Source organism: Nanorana parkeri, unplaced genomic scaffold, assembly GCF_000935625.1.
Source record: "Nanorana parkeri isolate BGI_ZX_2015 unplaced genomic scaffold, ASM93562v1 scaffold1791, whole genome shotgun sequence".
NCBI classification, from domain to species: Eukaryota; Metazoa; Chordata; class Amphibia; order Anura; family Dicroglossidae; genus Nanorana; species Nanorana parkeri.
Genome location: NW_017308059.1, coordinates 102,573 through 124,656, shown reverse-complemented (window position 1 = coordinate 124,656; position 22,084 = coordinate 102,573). Strand labels below are relative to the sequence as shown.

The following is a 22,084-nucleotide window of genomic DNA, read 5'->3' as shown; positions in this document are numbered from 1 at the left end:
GTTATGGTCCAGATGGTAGCTCTGAGGTGTCCGTTCCAGAACAAATCGCTATGGGAGAGCTTTGGTGGTTAGAAGTATAGTTGGAAAATATGAGATGTAGATAGTCCAGCATAATGTTATGGAAGAAGTTTATATGGGCAGATGACTTTGGTCTTGGATTACAGAAGACATTTTACATATGTAACAAGGAATGCTAAATTCAACATACTACTCAATAAAATAAACTTGCTGAATGATAATTGACAATGTGTAATGGATACAAATCCCCCTCAGTATCAGAGAACATGAGCAGATAGTTTATGAGCTTAGCTGGAAGAAAAGCATTGGATGATGAGTTTCTTTGCACCCTGTTTCACATCTTGGTTCCTTAGACTGTAAATAAAAGCATTCAGCATAGGACTAATAATGGTGTAAGCCAAGCTAACAATGCGGTCATACTGGGAGGAGTAACTTGATGAAGGACGGATGTAAATGAAACTTACAGTGCCATAGAACAAGCAAATGACCATGAGATGAGAGGAACAGGAAGAAAAGGCTTTGCTTCGATTATTGCCGTTCTTCATTTTCGCTATAGCCAAAGCAATAAGCATATAGGAAATGAGAATCAAAAGGAAAGGAAAAACAATAAGCACAGAACCTTCTGTGTATATTAGAAGCTCAGCTAGTGTAGTACTTGAGCAGGACAGCTTGATGAGGGATGTAATATCACAGAAAAAGTGGTGGATTAGTCTGTCATCGCAGTATTTTAATTGTGACAGAGTATAAGTGTGCAATAATGATTGCAAAGATGAGGCCACCCAGCAACTAATGCTCAGCATGACCATAACCTTACCATTCATTAATGATATGTAGCGTAAAGGGATACAAACAGCCAAATATCGATCAAAGGCCATGACTGACAAAAGAAAACTCTCATTGGTGGTCAGAAACACAAAGAAATACACCTGCAGGAAACAGCCAAGGAAGGAAATGGAGGTTCCTCTATGAAGAATGCAGGACAGTAACTTGGGAACCGTCACTGTAGAGAAAGAGATGTCCACCACTGACAGGTTCCCCAAGAAAAAGTACATAGGCGTGTGCAACTGTGGAGAAAGTTTAATAGAACTCAGTAAAAGTAAGTTAGCAGTCCATGTGAGGAGGTATATGACCAGAATGGTGGAAAAGAAAGCTGCATGGTTGTAATCAAGGTCTACAAAGGCCAGAAGAATAAAACCGGAGGTTAGATTTACTGTCTCCATCCCATAGATTCTAAAATATTATCATCCAGAATCAATTTCTTTGGAAAATGTATCCACATGTCACTCCTGTTGCAGTACGGTGTCTTTATAAATAAAGTGAACGTGTGGCTCAGAAACATACAGTAAGCTTCAAGTCAATCCTAACAGAAGACACTTCCAAGCTCTGATATCCAGCAGAGTGTCTGGGAACACCTGACTCTCAAGTTGCTCGGTAGGGTGACCAGCGTTCAGCTTCCATGGTAAGTTTTTGATATTTAATATATTTTAACTTTTTAGGATGTCTTATTCTTTTAAGCTTGAACTCTAGGAAGCGAAACACACAATTGAAACACGTGCTGTATGTGCTAAATATGTAGGTGCTGTTTTCACGGTATACATTGGCATAATAGCTACAGCAATCCAAAACACTGCAATGGGGCCTGGAGTTGGAAGGGGGCCCCATTAGGGTGGTTATTGAGGTAATTTAAACATAATAAAACTGTGACAACACATATCTATGAGTGTATTATTAAAAGTTGCAGAGGTTGGTGCTGATATTGACCATGTACCCCCTGTGACATTCCATTTGCAGAAGAAGTTATGTTATGTCAGAAGTGCAGAAAGGGACTTCTCGGTCATTGCCCATAGGCACAGATCTCTCTTTGCAGGCTGTGAAGGGGAATTTGTTTACCTGTCTTAGCACAGTAAAGCCTTCTTGGAACAAAAAATATTCACACATCTCCTTCCATAACAAATCCCAAAAATAAGATAAGGATCTATAATATTAGGTTATACTGCCTGGTTCTGGCTGATGGAACAGAAAGCAATGATTTGCATGGCTCTGCTGACTGTCCTCAAATGAGAAATACTCCTTTTTATTTTTGGCATGTGTGATGGAATAGGACCTGTGAATACCAAGGGTTTAAGGGAGGCTTTTCTGTGCTATGCACTTATTCTGTTTTTTTTTTTTTTTTATTATTCCTTTAGTCCTTCCTCACCATAACCTGTATGGTTATACTGGCTTTGTAACTGTCTTAGTGATGTAGGTTTAATTGTCATCCCAGCCAGCACCGAAACTAGCCCTGTATGCAGTCTTCCTCAGGCTTTAAAAATCCCAGAGTGTCAAAGCTGGAAGCTGTTTGTAGTTCTGCAATTAAAGCCCTCACAGTTTAATTCAGTTTGTATGAGGGCTATACTGTACAATCACTATGTTCAGAAGTACTAACAATGATCTTATGCTGCAACATATTGCGATGGTCATCATTATTACTATGACAGCTTTGTTGTTTGTTCTTTTTTTCTGACTATTCACTACCCTTTCCAGCATTTGCTTGCTGTGGTAGAAGTTGGTGGGGGTGGGGTGGGGTTGGGGGCTAGGATATACACTAAGGCCCTGTGATCTGAGATGCTAAAAACAACTGGTGAGATGCAGAGGACAAAGCAATTAGATGGAAAAAAAATGTTCATTTTAAGCACTGATGCCGCCTCTTGCCTGACAACTTCTCTCCACAGCTCTAGTAACTAATAATTCACTGAAAGGTAGCAGCTCTCCTGCTACCTGTCCTTAATTTAGACATACTTTATGTATCTAATTCTCCATCACAATTTTGCTATGAGCCCCATGACCTGTAGTTACTTCTCTGCCTGTCTATATGGTAACACCTGTGCTACTATGTAACTTGTTTGTGTACATATGACCAGGGATAAAACATCTCAGGTTGGGCATGGATACACGTTGGTACATACGTTATAGTGAATGAGACATTCTATTACTAGCTGACTGAGGTTCTGTACACATGTGATTATCCAATAGTTCTGTGAGTGTTCCCTGCGGTTTTGACCTTGTTTTCTGCATAATAAATCTATTATCTCTTAGATTATAAGCCCTCAGGGTCAGGGCCCTCCTTACCATCTTGTCTTGAATTGTATTGTGATTGTAATGTATTCCTTATATTGTAAAGCGCTGCACAAACTGTTGGCGCTATATAAATCCTGTATAATAATAATAATAATATTATACTATGAGATTATTTTTCCCTCTTTCCTGAGCCTTGCACATTCATATTCTGGTACAAGAACATGCTTATTTGTTGGTGGGATCCTTATCTACATCATGTTCAAGACTATAGATGTAAGCAAGTTTGATTCCTTGGAGATGAGATTGTGAATTGACTTTTGACTTACCTCAAAACAGGAGGTTATTTTAATTTGGTGACCTCCAGTCCAGTAGGCGGTGGGTTTGCACCTGGAGTACTGAGTGAAAGACATCAGTTAATTCATTGATTATTAAAGATTGCAGATATACGGACAATACGAGATACGGACTGTTGTTTCATTTCTTATTTTGATTGGTTTCCATACTTGTTTTTTTTGCACGTTCTTATTGTGTGCGTTGCCTGTTATAATTTGTTGTTGTTTTTTTGCTGTTTTACATGTAATACAGATTTGTATTTCTGTCCAGCCAGTCCCCAGACTGTAGAGCCACGCTGGTGACCCTGCTTTTCTTTAATGCCGCTAACTTGGTCACCTCCAGTCTGTGATTGGATGATGGCTCAGTGCTCTGTCCCTCCCTCTTCCAGTGCAACTGCAAAGCTCCCAACTGTCTCTCATTTTAAGGGACTGTCCCACTGTTGGAACTCAAATCTCTTTTCACTCGCTGTGTTCCCCCTTTTTTGGTTTGATGTGTAGACCTATTTTACAGCACCAAACCATTTATCCAAAGTTTAAATTGTTTCATTTATTACTATTTATTACAATAAAAAGCCAGAATAGAGGAAAAGTAATACCCTGTTTCCCCGAAACTAAGACCTACCCTGAAAGTAAGACCTAGCACTATTTTTGAAGATTCCTGTAATATAAGACCTACCCCGAAAATAAGACCTAGTTTGGTGGTAGCATGTGAGGGGGAAGAGCAGGAGAGATGGTATCAGCCTGCAGGGACACACTGTATTAAGGGGATGACAGGGGACTCCCCCCGGCCAGCACAGTGACAGGGAGCACTCCAGTACCATACTTCCTCAACTGCTGTCCCCCTGAAGACACTGCTTAATGTAATGGTACTGTACTGTAATGTGTACCGGTAAATGGTACCGTACTTTACCACACTGTCCACTGTCTGATGTCCCCTCTGCTGCACCGCTGGTACCACTGTCCGTGATGGCAAAGGAAGCCGGCGCTGAAGAAAGCAAGGCTGCGGCGGCGGGGGGGAGCAGAGCCGCATTAGCCGACACTTCCTCTATAGCGCCGGTTACTGTGACAGGCGGAGTGATACCAGATAACTTTAGATTGTTGTACATTTTGTTGCACATTAAAAAAAAAAAAAGACATCCCCTGAAAATAAGACCTAGTGTGTTTTTTTGGGGCAAAAAATATATAAGACAGTGTCTTATTTTCGGGGAAACACGGGTTACCTAATTAATTGCGTTTTAAGAATTCTCTGGTGTGTTTGCTCCAATGTTTACCGAGGAGGATTGTAGTAAATGCTAAAAATAATAATAATATATTCTACCTGTGATATGATTTACATTGCCTGATGTAGAATTACTAGGAATCTGTTCACCATTCTTTCTCTATCGTTAGCCATTGATATGGGTAAAAGATGTTAGCAACCGCCCCCACCCCAAATCTGGAACACATCAAAACAAACATGCATCTGACATTTCAAACAACGGGAATGCCGCTTTGACGCTCTGTTTTCGAACAGCCCATTTATTTATTATTGAGAGTATTGCTTTTCTTATATTCCTATATATCGCTTACTCTCTTTAGAAGTAAGGCACGGAGGTTTTATTTTCAGTCTCATACTTGTTACCCGTCGGAATAAATTGTGTGATGTGTTTTTGATAATATTTCCACGCTCTACGTGCAGCCTTCAGTTTTGGGAATTGGGCTCTTAATGTGATTTTTCTCATTTTAACCATTTTTTTTTATTTCATTGTTTTGTAGTGGGATTCTGACTAACCCAAAAATGTCATATTGATATTAATCGGAATAAACACTAATATTAATAGTATTATTATAGTAACGTTAGTGAAAGTTTTAAGCTGGTCATACAGTAGTAGATTTGTGAATGAACATTCAAACCAAAGATCTTTCTTTCCCATCCCATAATGTCTTCAGACACTTGAATGACAATCAAGTTTTCTTTTGATTTTAACGCTCAATTTTAGAATGAATGGAGTGTCCCAAACAAAACCACATTCACTGTTAGAATTTAATTTATTCGAGAAAAATTCCCCATCTTTTCCTTCCAGTTTTTTTCTTTACTACAGTCGAAATCATTCGCCGATTTTACCCCATCAACTAATAGAAAGTCAAAATGAATGTTCTTTCTTACAAAATTTCTATTGAAATTCTAAGCAGTGTATGGCCAGCTTTAGCCTTGCAGAGCATTTCACATATAATAGATACATTTAAGCTGAATCCTCATATTAACAAGTAAGTGAACTGATTAGTACTGCATTTATATTTCACATTTATATATTGCACAATTAATAGTGTATATTTGTGTAATCAATATGTGTATATTAATCATTAGCAATATATTACCAAATGATTATAGTTATAGATCTTATCCTGACTTATGGTGGAAACACCTGATAGACATATAATACATATATAATAAGTTGTATGAATAAGCAACATTTAGCTTTGTAGGCTATGGTAACAAGAGTTCATGTAGGACATTTAGCTTTCTAGGCCAAAGTACCTAGAGTTTATGTAGGACATTTAGGTTTGTAGGTCAAAGTAACTAGAATCCTTGTAGGACATTGAGGCTTTGTAGGTTAAGGTTACGAGATTTTATGTAGAACATTTAGGTTTGCAGGCTGAGGTAGCTAGAGTTCATGTAGAGAATTTAGGATTTCAAGGTTGAGGTAGCTAGAGTTCATGTAGGGTATTAAGAGTTTGTAGGTTGAGGTAGCTTGAGTTCATGTAGGGTATTTAGGCTTTGTCAATCAAGGTTAGAAGAGTTCAATGACAATAGGTCATAAACACATTTTCTGGGCTAAATGAACTATAGGTTCAAAGCCAAGAAAACTGTCCTCTAAACTTGATATAAGGGAATTTCATGAAGACTAGACCCATCTAATGTCCTTGGCACTTGCTAATATGAGTAAAGGGTGACATCATTATCTAGTTTTTGGAGATAATTGAAGGGATGACATATGGTTCTGTGGTTTAAATCCTTATAAATCCTTGTACAAGCCCATATGCTTTGAACCCTCCTGAATTGCTGCTTTTTCCCGGCCAGCTGAATAAATCTACTCCTTGAAGGACTGCCTGATATTGATCCTCCCTTCATTCTACTTCAGTTTGGACAACACAATCCTGTGGTAAGTGATTGTGTCTGTTCAACAGACCCAGCAGAGCACCATTTCCCACCTCAACCTAACCACTGAACCATCACATTCTCAAACAATTCATCCCCACACAGCTCCCTCCTCATGTATCACTTGCCCCTCTCTTTTAGATTGTAAGCCCTCAGGGGCAGGACCCTCCTTACCATCTTGTCTTGAATTGTATTGTGGTTGTAATGTCTTCCTTATATTGAAAAGCGCTGCGCAAACTGTTGGTGCTATATAAATCCTGTATAATAATCATAATTTCAGGTTGGGGCTTCCATAAATATTTGTCAACATTTTTCTTTAATACTTTTATAAATGTCCACCCTCTTGGCAAACCACTAGGGACATTCTGCCAATCATTTCTAGGAAGTTAAAATCTCTCCTGATTCTCCCAGTTTTTTAATGTTATCCCTGTGTCACTTACCTGACCATGAAGGAATAAATAAATCTACCAGACAAAGGCAGCTCTCTATATATAGTATAAGCCTTCCTTGTATTCAGAGAACAGGGTGTCACCTGCGAATATTGCTTCACCTAATTAATTGTGTTTTAAGAATTCTCTGGTGTGTTTGCTCCGGTGTTTACTGAGGAGGATTGTAGTAAATACTAAAAATAATAATATATTCTACCTGTCATATGATTTACATTGCCTGATGCAGAATTACTAGGAATCTGTTCACCATTCTTTCTCTATTGTTATCCATTAATATGGGTAAAAGATGTTAGCAACCTCCCCCACCCCCAATCTGGAACACATAAAAACAAACAAGGATATACAGTATATAGATAGATCAATAGATCTATATGCTTGAATAGCATATACAGTGTCAAAGTCACCAGTATATAATGTAAGTCAATGGGATTTTCGGTCGTCCGTTGCTAGTTATACTTACATGTGCCAACGGATTTCCTATATTGACTGGAATGAGCCCACTATTATTAACTCATTTTTTACTACTTTCTGTGTTATTTTTACCTATGATTAAATTGTCTATGTCTAAGTAATTTTATTTTTATACCCTCCCCCCCACTTTCTAGTTTGGAAGTGAGGGAGTTATGTTCCAGGCCTCTCTCTAAAACGACAAGTGACATAACACATTATATTTGAAGCTTTGAAATTAATGTTATAAACAGTATCATAGCCAGGAGAGAGAGAGGAGAGACAGCCAGGAGAGCCACTGAAGAACCTCCTCTGTATCTCCAAGGGTACCCCTGTGCCCCTAGTATGGCTCTATGCACCTCCATATCTCCAAGTGTACCCCGGTGCTCCTCCATATCTCCAAGTGTACCTCTTGTGCTCCTCTGTATCTCCAATTGTACCCTTGTGCTCCTCCATATCTCCAAGTGTACCTCCTGTGCTCCTCTGTATCTCCAATTGTACCCTTGCGCTCCTCCATATCTCCAAGTGTACCTCCTGTGCTCCTCTGTATCTCCAAGTGTATCCTTGTGCTCCTCCATATCTCGAAGTGTACATCCTGTGCTCCTCCATATCTCCAAGTGTGCCTCCTGTGCTCCTCCATATCTCCAAGTGTACATCCTGTGCTCCTCTGTACTTCCAAGTGTACATCCTGTACTCCTCCATATCTCCAAGTATGGAGCTAGAGGGATACATTACTCAACATACTGTAAATAAAGTTGAGAACACCCATCATACATTCTGGAAGGACAGGATATAGAGCAGTGGTTCTCACCATGTGTAACCTCAGGACCCACATTTGTCCTCGGTCATTAGGTCGTGACCCAAGTCCCACTGCAATGGAACTCACGGCATGAGGGTACCACACATTTCGGTGGAGGCGTACAAACTGTGGGCGGGAGGTGTGTTTGTGGTACCATTCAAGTGAATGGCAACGCAACACACCTCCCACACCAGAATGCACGGTAGGTGCAATTGCATAGTACAGTGTGTTAACACAATGCGATTACCGTACTGTACTAGTGTGAACGGGTCCTCAAAAACACACATACACAACCACAGACAAATTCTCACACACTCACAAACATTCTCACACACATACACACACATACACACACACTCCACTTATTTTTAAAGTCCACCCAGTCTCCCTACCTTGCAAGAACTGGAGTCTCTCCAGGCCAGGCACCTCTACAGGTGTACTCCACAGGGCATTGTAAGCAATGCAGGTATGGATGGAGCTCCCTTGTGGCCATGCCCCCAGCCCACTCCACCTCAAGCTGACACTCGAGCAGCATATTTTGAATGGCTGATTGGTGCAAGAGCTGACAGTGCTGCACTAGGGGGAGGCTGAAGAGCCTCTCACCTAGAATAGTGGAAGGCATGCAGCGACCCACTGAACACAGTGTTGCGAACCACTGAATACAGGGTCGCCACCCAATTTTGGGTCACATCCCACCAGTTGAGAACCAAGGATATAGAGGATCTAGTGGAAGCAACCATCTTGCTCCAGGGTTGGAAACATGGCAAAGTACAGACATAGCTGGAGGCATCAGAATCGCATGTATAGTCTAACAGAGAAAATAGATTACATCACACCCTAAATCAACAATTGACATTATGACATAACATTATACATTGAGGTGTGACAATGCCTCCTGGTGCTCACCACTTTATGTCAGAACTGTAGAGAAAATTCCTGTCTAGGTGGTAAGCCTCATATGTCAGTTCTTCAAGAAGTAATGAAAGGCAAAGTTTGGCTGTCTAAGATGCCAGTTGTGGAGGATATTGTGATGGCAGAAGTTGGTGAAAGATGTTTCAGTCTGAGTAGCCTGAGTGTTCATTGTGTAGTCAATTATGGTTAGAGAACTTTGGCTGGAGAGATGTTTTGCGAAATAAATTTGTAGTTTGTAAGGCACTTGTCTGGAAAAGAGATGTTATGGTCCAGATGGTAGCTCTGAGGTGTCCGTTCCAGAACACATCGCTATGGGAGAGCTTTAGTGGTTAGAAGTATAGTTGGAAAATATGAGATGTAGATGGTCCAGCATAATGTTATGGAAGAAGTTTATATGGGCAGATGGCATTGGTCTTGGATTACAGAAGACATTTTACATATGTAACAAAGAATGCTAAATTCAACATACTACTCAATAAAATAAACTTGTTTCCCACTATGTCGAAGTCCTCTTCAATTAGCCTAATTTCAAGCTCCTCTATTTTATTTGCCAGACTTCTAGCGTTGGTGTACATACATTTAATTCCTCTCTTTTTGTGGGACAAAAGTTTACTACCTTGTTGTTCCCCACTATTTTTATTGTTATTATTCTGCCTTGATTTCGGTCGTCCGTTGCTAGTTATACTTACATGTGCCAACGGATTTCCTATATTGACTGGAATGAGCCCACTATTATTAACTCATTTTTTACTACTTTCTGTGTTATTTTTACCTATGATTAAATTGTCTATGTCTAAGTAATTTTATTTTTATACCCTCCCCCCCACTTTCTAGTTTGGAAGTGAGGGAGTTATGTTCCAGGCCTCTCTCTAAAACGACAAGTGACATAACACATTATATTTGAAGCTTTGAAATTAATGTTATAAACAGTATCATAGCCAGGAGAGAGAGAGGAGAGACAGCCAGGAGAGCCACTGAAGAACCTCCTCTGTATCTCCAAGGGTACCCCTGTGCCCCTAGTATGGCTCTATGCACCTCCATATCTCCAAGTGTACCCCGGTGCTCCTCCATATCTCCAAGTGTACCTCTTGTGCTCCTCTGTATCTCCAATTGTACCCTTGTGCTCCTCCATATCTCCAAGTGTACCTCCTGTGCTCCTCTGTATCTCCAATTGTACCCTTGCGCTCCTCCATATCTCCAAGTGTACCTCCTGTGCTCCTCTGTATCTCCAAGTGTATCCTTGTGCTCCTCCATATCTCGAAGTGTACATCCTGTGCTCCTCCATATCTCCAAGTGTGCCTCCTGTGCTCCTCCATATCTCCAAGTGTACATCCTGTGCTCCTCTGTACTTCCAAGTGTACATCCTGTACTCCTCCATATCTCCAAGTATGGAGCTAGAGGGATACATTACTCAACATACTGTAAATAAAGTTGAGAACACCCATCATACATTCTGGAAGGACAGGATATAGAGCAGTGGTTCTCACCATGTGTAACCTCAGGACCCACATTTGTCCTCGGTCATTAGGTCGTGACCCAAGTCCCACTGCAATGGAACTCACGGCATGAGGGTACCACACATTTCGGTGGAGGCGTACAAACTGTGGGCGGGAGGTGTGTTTGTGGTACCATTCAAGTGAATGGCAACGCAACACACCTCCCACACCAGAATGCACGGTAGGTGCAATTGCATAGTACAGTGTGTTAACACAATGCGATTACCGTACTGTACTAGTGTGAATGGGTCCTCAAAAACACACATACACAACCACAGACAAATTCTCACACACTCACAAACATTCTCACACACATACACACACATACACACACACTCCACTTATTTTTAAAGTCCACCCAGTCTCCCTACCTTGCAAGAACTGGAGTCTCTCCAGGCCAGGCACCTCTACAGGTGTACTCCACAGGGCATTGTAAGCAATGCAGGTATGGATGGAGCTCCCTTGTGGCCATGACCCCAGCCCACTCCACCTCAAGCTGACACTCGAGCAGCATATTTTGAATGGCTGATTGGTGCAAGAGCTGACAGTGCTGCACTAGGGGGAGGCTGAAGAGCCTCTCACCTAGAATAGTGGAAGGCATGCAGCGACCCACTGAACACAGTGTTGCGAACCACTGAATACAGGGTCGCCACCCAATTTTGGGTCACATCCCACCAGTTGAGAACCAAGGATATAGAGGATCTAGTGGAAGCAACCATCTTGCTCCAGGGTTGGAAACATGGCAAAGTACAGACATAGCTGGAGGCATCAGAATCGCATGTATAGTCTAACAGAGAAAATAGATTACATCACACCCTAAATCAACAATTGACATTATGACATAACATTATACATTGAGGTGTGACAATGCCTCCTGGTGCTCACCACTTTATGTCAGAACTGTAGAGAAAATTCCTGTCTAGGTGGTAAGCCTCATATGTCAGTTCTTCAAGAAGTAATGAAAGGCAAAGTTTGGCTGTCTAAGATGCCAGTTGTGGAGGATATTGTGATGGCAGAAGTTGGTGAAAGATGTTTCAGTCTGAGTAGCCTGAGTGTTCATTGTGTAGTCAATTATGGTTAGAGAACTTTGGCTGGAGAGATGTTTTGCGAAATAAATTTGTAGTTTGTAAGGCACTTGTCTGGAAAAGAGATGTTATGGTCCAGATGGTAGCTCTGAGGTGTCCGTTCCAGAACAAATCGCTATGGGAGAGCTTTAGTGGTTAGAAGTATAGTTGGAAAATATGAGATGTAGATGGTCCAGCATAATGTTATGGAAGAAGTTTATATGGGCAGATGGCATTGGTCTTGGATTACAGAAGACATTTTACATATGTAACAAAGAATGCTAAATTCAACATACTACTCAATAAAATAAACTTGTTGGATAATAATTGACAATGTGTAATGGATACAAATCCCCCTCAGTATCAGAGGACATGAGCAGATAGTTTATTAGCTCAGCTGGAAGAAAAGCATTGCATGATGAGTTTCTTTGCACCCTGTTTCACATCTTGGTTCCTTAGACTGTAAATAAAAGCATTCAGCATTGGAGTAATAATGGTGTAAGCCATGCTAACAATGTGGTCATACTGGGAGGAGTAACTTGATGAAGGACGGATGTAAATGAAACTTATTGTGCCATAGAACAAGCAAATGACCATGAGATGAGAGGAACAGGAAGAAAAGGCTTTGCTTCGATTACTGCTGTTCTTCATTTTCGCTATAGCCAAAGCAATAAGCATATAGGAAATGAGTATCAAAAGGAAAGGAAGAACAATAAGCACAGAACTTTCTGTGTACATAAGGAGCTCAGCTAGTGTAGTACTTGAGCAGGACAGCTTGATGAGTGATGTCACATCACAGAAAAAGTGGTGGATTAGTCTGTCATCGCAGTATTTTAATTGTGACAGAGTATAAGTGTGCAATAATGAATGCAGAGATGAGGCCACCCAGCAACTAATGCTCAGCATGACCATAACCTTACCATTCATTATTGATATGTAGCGTAAAGGGATACAAACAGCCAAATATCGATCAAAGGCCATGACTGACAAAAGAAAACTCTCATTGGTGCCCAGAAACACAAAGAAATACACCTGCAGGAAACAGCCAAGGAAGGAAATGGAGGTTCCTCTATGAAGAATGCAGGACAGTAACTTGGGAACCGTCACTGTAGAGAAAGAGATGTCCACCACTGACAGGTTTCCTAAGAAAAAGTACATAGGTATGTGCAACTGTGGAGAAAGTTTAATAGAACTCAGTAAAAGTAAGTTAGCAGTCCATGTGAGGAGGTATATGACCAGAATGGTGGAAAAGAAAGCTGCATGGTTGTAATCAAGGTCTACAAAGGCCAGAAGAATAAAACCGGAGGTTAGATTAACTGTTTCCATCACATAGATTCTATTATCCAGAATCAATTTCTTTGGGAAATGTATCCACATGTCACTCCTGTTGCAGTACGGTGTGGTCCAGAAACATGAAGTAAACTTCACGTCAATCCTAACAGAAGACACTTCAAAGCTCTGATATCCAACAGAGTGTCTGGGGGCACCTGATTCCCAGGTTGTTCTGTAAGGTAACCAGCGTTCAGCTTCTATGCTGAAGTCTTGCTATCTTGCTATTTAATATATTTGAACTTTTTAGGATGTCTTATTCTTTTAAGCATAAACTCTAAGTAATGAAACACATTTGAAATATGTATGTGCTAAGGTGCAGGTGCTCTTTTCACTGTGTACAGTGGCATAAAAGCCATATCAAGCCAAACAACTGCTATGGGGCCCGGAGTTGGAAGGGGGCCCCATTACGGTGGTCATTGAGGTAATTTAAACATAAAAAAATCTGTGGAGATAACACATCAATTTATTATTGCGGGTTGCTGCTGACATTGACCATATGCCCCCCGTGACATTCCATTTCCAGAAGAGGATATGTCAGATGTACAGGAGACTTCTCAGTCATTGCCCCTTTGCAGGCTTAGCACAGTAAAGCCTTCTTGGAACAGAAGGTATTTACATATCTCATTCTATAACAAATCCCCAAAATAAGATAAGATTCTATAAATTGGGCTACACTGCCCTATACACCATTGGTTATGGCTGATGGGGCAGAAAGCAATGATTTCCATGGCTCCGCCCACTGTCCTGAAATTAGAAATACTCCTCCTATTTTTGGGATATGTGATGGAATAGGACTTGTGAGTTCCAACTGATTTAAGGAGGCGTTTCTGTGCTGTGCACTTATTCTGGCTTTTTTTATTCCCTTAGTCCTTCCTCACCATAACCTGTATGGTTATCCTGGCTTTTTAACTGTCTTAGTAATGTAGATTTATTGCCCTCGGAGCTTCTGGTAATCCCGGCCAGCACCGAAATTAGCCCTGCACGCAGTCTTCCTCAGACTGTAAAAATCCCAGCTAATCGCAGCTAAAAAACTCAGTTTAATTCAGTTTGTATGAGGGTTATACTGTACAATCACTATGTTCAGAAGCACTAACAATGATCTTATGATGTAACACATTGCAATGGTCATCATTATTACTATTATTATTATACAGGATTTATAGAGCGCCAACAGTTTGTGCCGCGCTTTACAATTCAAGACAAGATGGTAAGGAGGGCCCTGCCCCTGAGGGCTTACAGTCTAAAAGGGAGGGACAAGTGATACATGAGGAGGTAGCTGCGTGGGGATGAATTGTTTGAGAACGTGATGGTTGAGTGGTTAGGTTGAGGTGGGATAGGCTTCCCTGAAGAGATGAGTCTTAAGGGATCGCCTACAGGCAGTCAGGGTGGGAGATAGACGGACAGGTTGGGGCAGAGAGTTCCATAGGATGGGAGAGACTCTAGAGAAGTCCTGGAGGTTAGCATGGGAGGAGTTGACAAGGGAGCTGGAAAGCAGGAGGTCTTTGGAAGAGCGGAGGGGACGGTTAGGATGATACTTTGAGACAAGGTCTGAGATATATCCGGGGGCGGAGTTGTGGATGGCTTTGTAAGTAACTGTTAATATTTTGAATTTAATCCTTTGCGCTATTGGAAGCCAGTGTAGGGATTGGCGGGGGGAGAGAGGGGTAGGGGATGGAAGCCAGTGCAGAGGGGGGTTGCAGACACTGAGCGGTTGGTTAGGTGAATTAGTCTAGCAGCAGCATTCATGATAGACTGAAGGGGGGAGGAGCCTGTGTAGTGGAAGGCCAATGAGGAGGGAGTTGCAATAGTCAAGTGATAACAAGCGAGTGGATGAGTAATTTTGCAGTTTCCTTAGTGAGGAAGGGGCGTATTTTACAGATGTTAGGAAGGTGAAGGCGGCAGGATTTGGATAGTGATTGAACGTGGTCCGAGTCAAGGATGACACCTAGCACCTTGGCATGGGGGGAGGGCTGGATAGTTGTGTTAACAATCTCAAGGGAAAGGTTGGGGGAAGGTGCACGGGGGGGGGCGGGAGGAAATAACATGAGCTCAGTTTTTGTAATGTTGAGTTTTAGGAAGTGTTGTGACATCCAGACAGATATATCAGTTAGCAGATTAGTGACACGGAAGGACACGGAGGGGGAGAGTTGCGGAGTAGAGAGGTAGATTTGAGTGTCATCGGCATAGAGATGGTATTGGAAGCCATGTGAGGTAATTAACTGACCAAGGGAGGAGGTGTAGATAGAGAAGAGGAGGGGTCCAAGGAAAGAGCCTTGGGGGACCCCTACAGAAAGAGGAAGAGGAGGGGAGGAGTTAGATTTGTAGGTGACACTAAAGGAGCGCTTAGATAGGTTAGAGGAGAACCATGAGAGAGCAGAGTCTTGTAGGCCAAGTGAGTGGAGTTTTTTGAGGAGCAGCGGGTGGTCAAGAGTGTCAAAAGCAGCAGAAAGGTCTAAAAGCAAGAGTAGGGAGTAGTGGCCATTGTTTTTTAGCTGTTAGTAAGTCATTAGTGAGTTTGAGAAGGGCGGTTTCAGTGGAGTGTAGGGGGCGAAAGCCGGACTGTAAGGGGTCGAGAAGGTGGCGACTCAGGCGGTTGTAGATAAGGCGTTCTAGGAGTTTGGAGGTGAATGAGAGTAAGGAGATTGGCCTGAGATTGTTAAGGACGGTAGGGTCCATTGATGGTTTTTGGGTATTTGGGTGACCAGGGCTTGCTTTAGAGGGGAGGGAAAGATGCCAGTAGAGAGGGAAAGATTGAAAATGTGAGTAAGAGAATTTAGGATAGAGTATGAGGGTGACCGAAGTAGTGGTGAGGGAACAGGGTCTAGGGGCAAGTGGTGAGGTGGGTGTCAGAGAGAAGCTTTGTAACCTCCTCTGTGGTGACAGGGTCAAAAGAGGAGAGTAACAAGTGTGATGGAGGGTCTGGTACATGAATAGGGAAAGGTTACTGCACAGTGGTGATCTGATCCCGAATTGTATCTATTTTGTTTTTTAAATTAATGGCAATGTCCTGGGCAGTGAGTTAGTTAGTGGGCGGTGGCGGTGGAGGACATAGTAGAGAGTTAAAGGTAGAAAAGAGTTGACGAGGTCTGGATGAGAGCGTGTTAATGAGAGTGACAAAGTAAGTTTGTTTGGCAGCACGGAGGAAGGAATTAGATTTTAGGAGGGCCGCTTTATAAAGGTTGAAGTCTTGCAGAGATCTAGTTTTCCGCCACAGTCGTTCAAGAGCGCGACTATGTCTTTTTAGATGTCTGGTTACTTCAGTTTGCCACGGTTGTAGTGGACGTGTTCTAAATCTGCGAGTAGTGAGGAGAGCCAAGGTGTCCAGGGAGGATGAGAGCGAGCTGTTGTAGACAGAAATAGCCAGGTCAGGGCAGGACAGGGGGTGAGATTTTGTCATAGAGGTAGTCAGTGGCAGAGTAGAGAAGAGAAGGGCCAAGGTGGCGGAGGTTTCTCTGGGTGACAGTGTGCCGTTTAGGGGGAGTCCGTGTTGGGGACAGGGTGAGGGTGAAACTGACAAGGTTGTGGTCTGAGAGCGGGAAAGGGGTGTTGGCAAAGTTGCAAGGAGTGCGTAGGTGAGAGAACACAAGATCTAGTATGTTACCATCAGAGTGAGTAGGAGGGGGTGATTTACTAACCTAAACACACACACGCACTAGGTGCGTGTGATTTTTACACAGCAAAACGTATTTATCAACCAAAAAGTCTCTAAAAGCATATTTCCGCTAATGCCATATATGGAAAAATCATGCACATGATGCATATATAATGCTGCTTCACAGTTTAGACAAAAATGGTTAGCTCATGCATTTACATTCCTGCATTCATCAACGCAAGCAACACAACATAGAGCTAATTTACACAACATCACCTTGCAATTCATGCTTGGCTTTGCACAACACACCTGCTGGGTGTGTACACACTACAAAGGTGTTTAGATTCCACCCATAGATCATGCTGGAAGGGAACACACTACAGAGGTGTATACATGTTCGTGGTGTGTTTATAAGGTTAGTAAATCAACCCCGGAGTGTCTGACCATTGTGTTAGGTCAAAAGAAGAGGTTAGGTTAACTACTACGGCTTTGTTGTTTGTTCTTTTTTCTGACTATTCACTACCCTTTCCAGCACTTGCTTGCTGTGGAAGAAGTTGTGTGTGTGTGGTGGGGGGGGGGCTAGGATATACGCTAAGGCTCTGTGATTTGAGATGCTGAAAACAACTGGTGAGATGCAGAGGACAAAGCAATTAGATGGGGGTCCATCACAATTTTGCTATGAGCCCCATGACCTGTAGTTACTTCTCTGCCTGTCTATATGGTAACACTGTGCTACTATGTTACTCGTTTGTGTACGTATGACCAGCTGATAAAACTTAATGGAGACACGTTGGTACATACCTGACATTGAATGAGACATTCTATTACTAGCTGACTGAAGCTCTGTACACATGTGATTATCCAATAGTTCTGTGAGTGTTCCCTGCTGCTTTGACCTTGTTTTCTGTATAATAAATCTATTATCTCTTAGATTGTAAGCCCTCAGGGGCAGGGCCCTCCTTACCGTCTTGTCTTGAATTGTATTGTGATTGTAATGTCTTCCTTATATTGTAAAGCGCTGCGCAAACTGTTGGCGCTATATAAATCCTGTATTATAATAATAATATTTATGCAGTACCCTTGTATGGTGTGAACAGAGCACATAGAGGACAGTTGTTTTCTCAGTGTCCTTGCATTGAGCCTGTGCTGATCCACCCTCTTAGAAAACCACTAGTGCCATTCTGCCAATCAATTCTAGGACGTTAAAATCTCTCCTGATTCCCCCAGTTTTTTTAGTTTTATCCATGTGTCACTTACCAGACAATGAAGGAATAAAGAAATCTACCAGACAAAGGCAGCTCTCTATATATAATGTAAGCCTTCATTTTATTCAGGGAACTGGGTGTCACCTGCTAATATTGCTTCACCTAATTAATTGTGTTTTAAGAATTCTCTGGTGTGTTTGCTCCGGTGTTTACTGAGGAGGATTGTAGTAAATACTAAAAATAATAATATATTCTACCTGTCATATGATTTACATTGCCTGATGTAGAATTACTAGAAATCTGTTCACCATTCTTTCTCTATCGTTATTAGAGCCGCAGCTAACGATTATTTTCAAAATCGATTAGTTAGCCGATTATTAAGTTCGATTAATCGGTTAATCGGATAAAAAAAAAAATGTTAAAAAATGGCTCCAGTGATGGGACTACTAGTTTGTATTGAGATTGTAGGCCATCACAGGAGCAAGCTTGGAGCAGTGGAAGTAAAAAAGAAAAAAAAAAGTGTGGCATGCAATATAGTGAAATGAAAAGTGTAAAATTATACAGCAATGAATGCAGAATGGCACCGGCTATAGAGGACTACAAAACCCAGTAATACATTATACAGCGCAATGCAGAATACCGCCAGCTATAATGTACTATTGCTGGGTTTTGTAGTCCTCTATAGCTGGTGGTATTCTGCATTGAGCTGTATAATTGTATTGCTGGGATAGTGGGATTAGTATTCCTCTACAGCTGATGGTACATTCTGCTGTACTGTATATTATACAGAGCAATGTACCATCAGCTATAGAGGAATACAAATCCCAGAAATACATTTGTATGTATAATGTATTGCTGGGATTTGTTGTACTCCTCTATAGCTGGTGGTATTCTGCATTGCGCTGTATAATGTATTATTGCTGGAATTTGTAGACCTCTATACAGCGCAATGCAGAATACCACCAGCTAATCGATTATGTCGATTAGTTGTTGCAGCCCTAATCGTTATCCATTAATATGGGTAAAAGATGTTAGCAACAGCCCCCACCCCCAATCCGGAACACATACAATTACTAAGTACAGATAGCCCTCAAATTACACCACACTTAGGATCAGGGTGGAATGGTTGCAAACAGAAACCAAGGTAAATTGAAACCCAGTATATAATGTAAGTTAATGGGAAGTAAGGAAGTTAGGTTCCAGGCCTCTCTCAAAAACGATACCCATGAAAAGAAAAGATATGAAAATCACAATCACTATGTTTGCAAACTAACTTGAAAAAAATCCCTGCAAATATTTCTCGGTTTCAATATTCGATATTATATTTTCTGGACTTGATGATTCAATGTCTTCTCTCAAATCCGGAGCTATATCCATTGGTAGACGGTATTTTACACATAGATCATGCGAGATGCAGCATGTAACTATAATTTTGCACACTTTTTCTGGACTATATAGCAAAGTTCCTTCAACTATGATCAAGGCACCTAAATCTACTCTTAAGAGTCCAAATGTACGTTCAGCCACAAGGTGAGGAGCCATTTAAACAACGTGTCCTCCATCTCCTGAATTTTAATAACTAAAGATTAAAGATATAAGTGATTATTTTTGATTGAAATTATATAGAAAGTTTGAGCTATATACTAATAATAATCATAATCACATTAATGTTTTTTATAATTATGGGGGTTATTCACAAAGCTAGCCGAAGGATCCTACGGCTATCTTCGGCCACCTGAGCCCTTCGGTTCAGCAGAACCGAAGGGCTGCTGTAGGGCTATTCACTATAGCCCATACAGCTCCCGAAGTTGGTCGAGCCGAAGGCATATGCTTTGGCTTGACTGAGCCGAGGTGAAATCCAAAGTGGGCCAAACGGCCAGCCGAAAGCCTGCTACTGACAGCTGGGCAGAGCCAGCCATGATCTCACGGCTAGCTCCAGCCACTTGCAATGACAGATCAGCGTCTCCTGGTTACCAGGTAACCAGGGGACGCTGATCTGTCATTACATTGAGAAGTCGACGGAGCCGCCGTAATATCATGGCCGGTTCTGCTGAGTTCTCAGTGTGTAATGGCAGTTCAGCGTCCACTGGTCACCAGGTTCCGCCGAGTTCTCATTGTAATGACAGATCAGCGTCCCCTGCTCTAGCAGGTCCCGGTCAATAGGAAACAGTTAGGCGGAGCTAACTGTCACTGCTAGCTCCGCCCAATCGTTCTCTACTTTTTTTTTACTGCTTTTCTATTCCGCTCAGTACCACGGAGGTACCGAGCAGAATAGCGAGCGGCATTCCGCTAGTCACTCACTGCTGTTCTGCTCCTATGAGAATAGGCCAAACGGTCAACGAGTAGCCTACCGGAGGTTCGGCTCAGCAGATCCACATGTTGGATCGGCTGAGTCGAACTATTTCTGCACTTCGGGTCCGCCGAACACGCTGAGCATGTTCGGCCGAGCCAAAGCAAGCTGATGAACAGCTGATTCTAGCCCATGTACGGATGTACGGCTGAAATCAGCTGTACAAGCCTGAAGTGAATAGCCGAACAGCGTTTGGCTCACTTCACTTCGGGTCGGTTATTCACACGGCTGCCTTCGTCAGCTCAGTGAATAACCCTGTATATCTGTTTCAAAAACATGGTACACCAATCATTTCAATAACGCATGGCATGACGTAACAAATGTCAGTCAAATTACTGCTGCACTTAAAATTGAAAAATGCCCTGGACAGGAAGGGTTTTTAAACACCTCGTTCAGCAAATGGTGAAACTAATTTTAACTTAATTATACAAATAAATGCATGTGTAATCTATTTTTAAATGTAAATTAAAAATGAATAGCTGTTTAGTTAGAGTGTATATTTCAGATCTTATTTAATATAAAATTTTAAGAATAAATAGAAGATTTCTTACCGATAATGACGCAATCCACAAACTCATCATTTTGAAATTTTTGGTGTATTCTTGAGTTGTGTAAGAGTCGTGGGTTGACCTGGGATATTTTAGGCAACGACATTGGTAATTCCGAATTCTGAATTGCAAACTACCTGAACGTTGATTCGTAAATTTTTCGATTTTAAAAAATGTAAGCTAATTGACTGGGGGTCTGATAAAGCTACTTGTGTTCGGAATCTCGCAGGCCCCACATGTTGCCCCCTTTGTACTAGACATGTGCGATTCGTTTCGTTACGAATCGAAATTCCTGAAATTCGTAAATTCGGAAGCATCCGAAATCCGAATTGCAGTTTCCGAATTATATTCGAAATACGAAATTCCGTTAACGAATTTCGGATCCAAATTTCTTTGAAACGGGAACTAATATTACCCCTGTGACTGAGGTTGAACAACATGACAAGATTTTTTTTTTAATCCGAAATACGGATCCGCTGCTGCTGATGCATTACAATACACAGGCAGGAAATACGAAATTCTGTTGACGGAATTTTGTTCCGTTACGAACATTCGTTATATTGAAGTTAAAAAGCAAAGTACATTTATATTGGAGTTGATGGTAGTTTTTTTTTAAGTCCGAAATACGAAATTCGGATACAGAATCCGTTAATGGAATTCGTATTTCGTTTTGGTTGACCAATCAGAGGTTTTCTCTTCTGCTGCTGAGGGTTGCATTACAATACAGGCAGGAAATACGTATTTTTGCTTTTTAACTTCATCATAACGAATGTTCGTACAGTTAGGAAAATGTGCCAAAACTAACGAAAATTCGTATTTTGTACGAATCCAAATTGAGTTTCGGATACGAATTACGAAATAATGGATATTCCGAAACGGAACGAAACGGAACAAATTTTGTGACAGCGCACAAGTCTACTTTGTACGTGATACAAACCAAGGCCATGTTGACCTCCCTACCCCACACAACCTGAGGTGTGCCATGATTTTTATGGTCAGTACGCCAAATAAGGGGGCAAAACAAACGTGTAGTAGGGTAACTTATTTATTCCATCTCAATTGGCCAATTTTGCGAAAGCCTGCACCATTTCTACGTGTGGGTTAGGTATATATCTGCTGAAGCAAGATGACTTCCACCTACCTAAGTGTTTAATTACATGAGCTGGAACCTGCTGCCTTGGTGCGGCCGAAGCAGCCCCCATCCGGAACGAGTGCCCTGAAAATTGTTTGGGATTGAACCCCAAACGCTAGAGGAGCACCCTAACGTGACCCGTGAACTAGCTGGAGGATAGTGGATTGTACGGGAAAGGCAATAAAGGACTTGCGTCAGAAAGCTGAGACAAC

General features: G+C 41.7%; 2 protein-coding genes across 2 annotated transcripts; both read right to left on the bottom strand.

Annotated features, from left to right (window-relative positions):
- Positions 1–305: 305 nt before the first annotated feature.
- On the bottom strand, positions 306–1,238 carry LOC108799703 (olfactory receptor 1361-like). The gene has a single exon (XM_018571600.1). The coding sequence runs from the start codon at positions 1,236–1,238 to the stop codon at positions 306–308; it is 933 nt and encodes a 310-aa protein (XP_018427102.1).
- Positions 1,239–12,106: 10,868 nt separating this feature from the next.
- On the bottom strand, positions 12,107–13,090 carry LOC108799700 (olfactory receptor 1-like). Its single transcript, XM_018571599.1, has one exon. The coding sequence runs from the start codon at positions 13,088–13,090 to the stop codon at positions 12,107–12,109; it is 984 nt and encodes a 327-aa protein (XP_018427101.1).
- Positions 13,091–22,084: the final 8,994 nt, after the last annotated feature.